At 52.8% G+C, this 7,818-nt stretch overlaps 1 protein-coding gene across 1 annotated transcript; it reads left to right on the forward strand.

The window, feature by feature from the left end:
• The first annotated feature begins 486 nt into the window (after window positions 1–486).
• On the forward strand, window positions 487–6,068 carry LOC128773502 (uncharacterized). The gene is given in 3 exon segments (XM_053890495.1): window positions 487–4,746; window positions 4,824–5,001; window positions 5,003–6,068. Coding segments are annotated over 3 exon segments (5,235 nt in total). The 5' UTR covers window positions 487–601; the 3' UTR covers window positions 5,915–6,068.
• Window positions 6,069–7,818: the final 1,750 nt, after the last annotated feature.

Genomic DNA, 7,818 nt, shown 5'->3' on the forward strand with positions numbered 1-7,818 from the left:
CGACCCTTCCCCAACCAATCGGCTGAGGCCACGACCCTTCCCCAGCCAATCGGCTGAGGCCACAGCCATTACCTCACCAACTGCCCCTAGACCCCTATAAAACCTTTGTGCTTTTGAAACTCGCTCTCTCTCCCTGGTATCTCACCGCTGCGTCGGTGCAGGTAGGGGATTGAGCTCGAGCTAGCTCGAATAAAGGTTCTTTTGCTTTTGCATCGGACTCGGCTCCCTAGTGGTCTTTGGGGATCACGAATTCTGGGCATAACATTTGGGGGCTCGTCCGGGATCCCCAAGACCCCTGAGGGACCCCCGACCCGGAGAGCCTGACTGGCCACGGTTAGTGTCTGTTTGTTTGTTCTGTCTTTTCTGTGTGAGCTCACTTCTGGAGTTCTGGTAGTGCCCGACGCGGTCTAAGTGGACGCACTGGAGGACCATGGGCCGGGAGTTTCGGAAGACGTTCCGATTCTCCCTTCTGGAGGGACATGGAATCCCCTCAAAGGTCTGAGACGAGGCGGGTCGCTCCCGCTGGTCGGCGTGAGGCCGTCGTCTTTGGAGGGACGTGGAATCCCCTCATCGGTTTTGGAGGGACGTGGAATCCCCTCAAATGTCTAAGCTAGCTTTCAGTTTTGCTTCCATGGAGTTGGAAGATTTTCTAGGGGCCCTCTGTTTGTCTGTTTTTGTGTTTCTCTGTTTTGTTCTGTGGACTTACTGGACGGACGTTATGGGACAGACTCAGACTACTCCTCTAAGTATTATGATTGATCACTTTAAGGATGTGAGGGGAAGAGCTAACAACCTCAGTGTGGAAGTCCGAAAGGGTCGGTGGCAGTTTTTTTGTTCTAGCGAGTGGCCAACTTTCAATGTCGGATGGCCACCAGAGGGGACCTTCGACCTCCCTACCATCCACCGAGTCAGGAGTATCATCTCTCAGCCTGAGACGGGCCATCTTGATCAGCTCCCTTACATTATCACTTGGCAGGACCTTGTGGAAGACCCACCCTCTTGGCTTAAGCCCTTCCTAGCCCCGCTCCCTCCGGAGCCAAAAACCGTTCTTGCTTTGCAGGGGACAAAGAAGAAGAAAAGTCTTATCCAGCCTTCAGCACCCCTCTACCCTGTCCTACAGGGGGGTACTGAAGAAGAATTAATTTTTCCTCCCCCGTATAACCCCTCTAGGATGCCGGAAGAACACCATCCTCCCCCTCCGGGGGAGGCAGACGCTGTTCCGAGAGCGGGAGGCGGAAACGCTCCAGTGGGAAGCCCGCCCTTCACCAGACAAAGGGCTCAGAGGAAGCAATCCGCCTCCGCCGCCGACTCCACTATTCTGCCCCTGCGAGCCACCGGACCCCCAGACGCGGAGGGGAACCAGCCCCATCACTATTGGCCTTTCGCCACTAGTGACCTCTACAATTGGAAAGCTCAGAATCCTAAGTTTTCCGAGAAACCGGCAGGGCTTATTGATTTATTAGACTCTGTTCTTTTTACCCATCAGCCCACGTGGGACGATTGCCAGCAGCTTTTGCAGGTCCTGTTCACGACTGAAGAAAGAGAAAGAATCGTCAACGAGGCCCGAAAACTAGTTCCGGGCACAGACGGGAGTCCCACCACCAACCAGGCTCAGATAGATGCCTCCTTCCCCTTAACTCGGCCCCAGTGGGATTTCAACACGGCAGAAGGTAAGGAGAGGCTCCGGGTCTACCGCCAGACTCTAATGGGGGGTCTCCGAATGGCTGCTAGAAAGCCAACCAATTTGGCCAAGGTAGGAAATGTACAACAGGGAAAAGATGAATCTCCGGCTGCCTTTTTAGAACGGATCATGGAGGCATTCCGTACCTATACCCCCATGGATCCAGAGGCTCTGGAAAGCAAGGCAGCTGTTATCATGGCCTTTGTAAACCAATCGGCCATAGACATTAGGAGAAAATTACAGAAAATAGATAGACTAGGAGAAAAAAGTCTGCAGGACTTACTGGTGGTAGCCGAAAAGGTATATAATAACCGGGAGCTTCCTGAGGACAAGCAGGCTCGCGCCATGGCGGCTGCCAGCAGTAAGCAGACTCGAGACCTGGCGAGAATACTACTAGCTACCACTGCTGACTCCCCTGAGGAACGAGACCGCCGTCTCTGGCAGCTGGCAGACGACGCAAGAAAAGGTAAAAGAACCACCAAAGGGGGGAAGCAGAGGCTGCAGAAGGATCAGTGCGCATACTGCAAGGAGATAGGGCATTGGGCCCGAGATTGTCTGAAAAGGGCCGGCGGGAAAGGAAGCAAGACTGATCGAGTAAAAGTCCTAGAGCTAGATGAACTAAGTGATTAGGGGAGTCGGGGTTCGGACCCTCTCCCCGAACCCAGGGTAACTCTTAAAGTGGAGGGGACCCCTGTTGACTTCCTTGTCGACACCGGAGCACAACATTCGGTCCTCCGCACCCCACAAGGAAAACTAGCCAGCAAGAAGTCCTGGGTACAAGGGGCAACTGGTATGAGCCAGTATTCATGGACTACCCGAAGAACAGTAGATTTGGGAACGGGCCGGGTATCCCACTCCTTTATGGTAATACCAGAATGCCCCTACCCGCTGTTAGGACGGGACTTACTGACCAAGATTGGAGCTCAGATAACTTTCAGACAAGGGGGGCCTCAGGTCACCGATGGCAAGGGCCACCCCATCCAGGTCCTGACCATGAAACTGGAGGATGAATACCTCCTCCACCAGGAGGCGCTCCCGAGAGAGGATAATATAGACAGATGGCTACAAGAATTCCCCTCGGTTTGGGCAGAGACTGGGGGGGGGATGGGACTAGCCGCTCATAGGACCCCAGTCCTGGTAGAGCTCAAGCCAGGAGAGAGTCCGGTAAGGATCAAACAATACCCCATGTCACAGGAGGCCCGGAAGGGGATCCAGCCACACATCCGGAGACTACGAAGCCTAGGGGTACTAGTTCCTTGCCAGTCTGCCTGGAACACCCCCTTACTGCCGGTCAAAAAGCCTCACACAAATGACTACCGACCGGTACAAGACCTCCGGGAAGTAAATAAGAGGGTCGCGGACATACACCCAACTGTTCCCAACCCATATACTCTCTTGAGCTCCTTGGCGCCCTCCAGGGTCTGGTATACTGTACTAGATTTAAAGGACGCCTTCTTCAGTCTGCCGCTGGCACCCCAGAGCCAACCCCTGTTCGCCTTCGAGTGGCATGATCCGGAGGAGGGCTACAGTGGGCAACTCACCTGGACACGGCTACCTCAGGGATTCAAAAATTCACCCACCATCTTCGACGAGGCACTACACGAGGACCTGGGTGAGTACAGAAGGGAGCACCCTGGCCTCACCCTCCTACAGTACGTAGATGACATCCTGATTGCTGCTGACACGGCCAAAGACTGTGAGCGAGGGACCCAGGACCTGCTGGCTACCCTGGGGGCTTTAGGGTACCGGGCATCCGCGAAGAAGGCTCAGATATGCAGGGAGAGGGTAAGTTACCTGGGATATATCCTGGAGGGCGGACAGCAGCGGTTATCAGATGCCAGAAAAGAAACTGTCCTAAAGATCCCTACTCCCACCTCCCGAAGAGAAGTGAGGGAATTCCTAGGATCAGCCGGCTACTGTCGCCTCTGGGTTCCAGGTTTTGCTGAGATCGCCAGGCCCCTATATGAAGCTACCAAAGAGGGGAAAACATTTAAATGGACTGAAAAAGAAGAAATTGCCTTTAATCAGTTAAAAAAGGCCCTCCTAAGTGCCCCAGCCCTGGGCCTACCAGACATTACGAAACCCTTCCACCTCTTTGTAGACGAACATAAGGGAATAGCAAAAGGGGTTCTAACTCAAGCCTTAGGCCCCTGGAACCGCCCAGTGGCTTACCTGTCTAAGAAACTAGACCCAGTGGCTGCCGGCTGGCCGCCATGCCTAAGAGTTATTGCGGCGACAGCACTCCTAGTCAAGGATGCAGACAAGCTGACCCTAGGACAGGAGATCTGGATCACGACCCCACACGCCATTGAAGGGGTCCTGAAACAGCCTCCGGATAGATGGATGAGCAATACACGTATGACTCATTACCAGAGCCTCCTACTCAACCCTCCACGAGTGCGGTTCCACCCCAGTGCAGCCCTCAATCCTGCAACCCTGCTGCCCGACCCTGACCTAGGTGCTCCACTACATGACTGTGCGGGAATCCTGGAACAAGTACATGGGTTCCGGATGGACCTGACCAACCAGCCCCTCCCCGATGCCGAGGCTACTTGGTTCACTGATGGCAGCAGCTTTGTGGGAGATGGACACAGGTATGCGGGTGCAGCGGTGGTCACCGAAACGGACACCGTATGGGCGGAGGCTCTACCCTCCGGAACGTCAGCCCAGCGAGCGGAGCTCATAGCCCTCACCAAGGCGCTGATGCTGGGAGCTGGAAAACGGCTTAACATCTACACAGACAGCCGTTATGCATTTGCCACAGCTCATATTCATGGGGCAATTTATCAGGAGAGGGGGTTACTGACGGCAGAAGGACGGACTATAAAAAATAAGCAGGAGATACTTAACCTGCTTACGGCCTTATGGCTTCCTGCCAAGCTAGCCATTATCCACTGCCAAGGGCACCAAAAAGCTGATAACCCAGTAGTTAGAGGTAATCGAAAGGCTGACCAGGCAGCCAAGGCAGTAGCCCTTACTCCAGTCCCCACCACGACCATACAACTACCAGACCCGGGAGACCCAGTTTTACCAGACCAGCCCAAATACTCCCAGGAGGAGTTACAGCGGATCAAGAAACTCCCCATGGCCCAGGAGATAAAGGGATGGTGGTATACACCTAACAAGGAGCTTGTGCTGCTAGACCGGCTGGAGTCTCAATATTAGAGCACATGCATCGGTCTACTCACATGGGGGCCCGAAAATTAAAAGACTTAATCCGACATGCCGGAATCAAGATTCACCAACAGGACACCAAAATAGAGCAAGTTGTATCTGCCTGCAAGACCTGCCAACTCACCAACGCGAGAGCCACATCAAATAAAAAAAGGAACCAGGCTCAGAGGCACCAGACCGGGAGCCCAATGGGAAGTCGACTTCACTGAAGTCAAACCAGGAAAGTATGGTTATAAATATCTTTTAGTATTTACAGACACCTTCTCTGGCTGGGTGGAGGCATACCCAACCAAGCACGAAACGGCTCAGACGGTGGCTAAGAAGCTACTAGAAGACATCTTACCCAGGTATGGTTTTCCTGCCATGGTAGGATCAGACAATGGACCAGCTTTTATCTCGCAGGTAACACAGGCAGTAGCCAAGGCGGTGGGGGCAAACTGGAAATTACATTGTGCTTATAGGCCCCAGAGCTCAGGACAGGTAGAAAGAATGAATAGAACCCTAAAAGAGACCCTTACCAAATTAACCATGGAGACTGGCGGGGACTGGGTGACTCTCCTACCTTACGCCCTTTACCGTGTTAGAAACACTCCTTACACTCTGGGTTTTACTCCCTACAAGATCATGTTTGGCAGGCCACCCCCTGTTATTCCCAGCCTTCGAGCTGAACTTCTTGCAGAGTTTAAAGATCAAGAACTTTTTCTTTCCTTGAGAGGGCTCCAGAGGGCGCACGAGGATATTTGGTCGCGCCTCCGTGCCATCTACGAGGCTGGCCCGACCCCGACACCTTATCAGTACAAGCCGGGAGACTGGGTCTATGTCAAGAGGCACCACCGAGAGACTCTCGAGCCGCGCTGGAAGGGACCCTACATTGTGGTGCTGACAACCCCCACCGCTCTCAAAGTAGACGGCATTGCGACCTGGGTCCATCACACCCACGTTCGGCCAGCGGACCCCTCCTCGATCCGGAAGGACTTCGTCACGCGATGGGCCATCAGTCGGGACCAACACAACCCGCTCAAGCTCAAGCTCAAGCTACAGCACATTCGACCCACCTAATATTGGTAACTCTGTTAACTCTGCTTGTCATTGCTCATGCTGCTGGGAGTCCCCACGCCCCCCAAAACATCACCTGGCAGATCATAGATACCAGCTCAGGGACAATACTTAATTAGACCTCCCAGAGCCACCCCAGGGACACATGCTTCCCAGAACTTAGCGTAAACTTCCAAACTCTGTTCCCCTTGTCACCATAAATGCAGCCGGTCCCATGATTGGGTCCGTAAGTTACATGACAAGGGGGGAATGGAAGGGTGGGCCTACGCAGGCCGACTCCATCTTGTTCTGTGTTCTCTACCTTGAGTGACTATGTCCCCGACATGACCCCTTTTCCGGGAAATTCACAGAAACCTCAGACTGCGCCTCCTCCCCTTGAGTAACCTCCCGCTCACCCGTTCAAACTTTCTGATCAAAACACGCCCAGCGACCTGCGTAACAGGACTCCGACCCTTCCCCAACCAATCGGCTGAGGCCACGACCCTTCCCCAGCCAATCGGCTGAGGCCACAGCCATTACCTCACCAACTGCCCCTAGACCCCTATAAAACCTTTGTGCTTTTGAAACTCGCTCTCTCTCCCTGGTATCTCACCGCTGCGTCGGTGCAGGTAGGGGATTGAGCTCGAGCTAGCTCGAATAAAGGTTCTTTTGCTTTTGCATCGGACTCGGCTCCCTAGTGGTCTTTGGGGATCACGAATTCTGGGCATAACACCAAATGGCTACTCCAGTTAAAATTCTATTCCAGTTAAAAATGCTTCTCATTAGACTGTCAGCTCTGAGGTCATAACAGAGAGAGTTCTGCTCATAAAACCCCAGTAGAAACAGAAACAATTCCTTTATGAACACTTCAGTGACTTCATTCCCTAGAGAAAATGCTGTTGTTTATTCCTTTCTTTTAGAAAAAAAAAAAAAAAAGGATACAGTATTCTCTTTTGCTGTTGTTTGGTTGGTTGGTTGGTTGGTTTGGTTTCTTAAAAGGGTACAGGTTTGTTTGCACAGTGCTTTTAACAGTCTTAGCAGATAGACAGGGTTTATTGCAACAAAGTATCGATTTAGACAGCAATCTGTTCTTGTTCCCTGAATTGCGCTACTTCACGGTGTGCTCAGGCTACATCTTTGAGTGTTACTGGGGTCTGAGTGGGGGGGCATGCAAACCCAGAAGCCCCCAGAACAACCTGCATAGTCCCTGAGACAATGCATAGTCCTTGATCCTCTCAACAGCTCCCCCCTAGCGGCCAGTGAGTCTGGGTGCGCCTCCCCTGTACTCCCCCGTCCAGAGCCTTTGCTTCTGCAGCCTCTTGGCTGAGCTGCTGAGGGTTAACCCCAGGAACAGAGATGGAAGATGCCAGTTGCTGCTTTTAGCCAATCACATGTTGAATATCAACTAATTAAATGTATTCGCTGTTTTCTGAACTTGTTGCAATGAGAAGCTCACCTGACTTGTTTTGCATTCTCTGGAGCAACACTGGAGAAACCACTCACATGGAAATACAGTCAACCTAGCTGGCTTACAGTGTATCAGCGTTTCCGGCCTGCAAACATCTGTGCCCCCGCACACCTCCACGCTTTCCTTCAGTCTCACTGCTCATTGTACTGCCTATGCCAACACATTCGAAAAAACAGTGGCTCCAGTCCCGAGTAGCTGCTTTTGGAAATTGGAAGTTCTTGCCCCCAGATAAATCTTGAGTAGAGACTGGCAAGTGTATTTCTTGTGCATACTCTGAAATGTGTCGTGGCTTTGAGAGAATGAGGGAAGAAAAATCGCAGCGGATTTAGCGGATTTAGGCCGGGGACCGCGCAAGCGCCACTGAGCATGCCTTGCCCCTCAGGCTACTTTAATGGGTCAGCGGTCCTTTCTCCCTCCCAGAGGACGCTTTCCTCTGAGAAATCTGTGCCGCAGGAGCACA

This window comes from Panthera pardus, unplaced genomic scaffold, assembly GCF_024362965.1.
Source record: "Panthera pardus isolate Hobbes unplaced genomic scaffold, ASM2436296v1 HiC_scaffold_25, whole genome shotgun sequence".
Taxonomy (NCBI): Eukaryota; Metazoa; Chordata; class Mammalia; order Carnivora; family Felidae; genus Panthera; species Panthera pardus.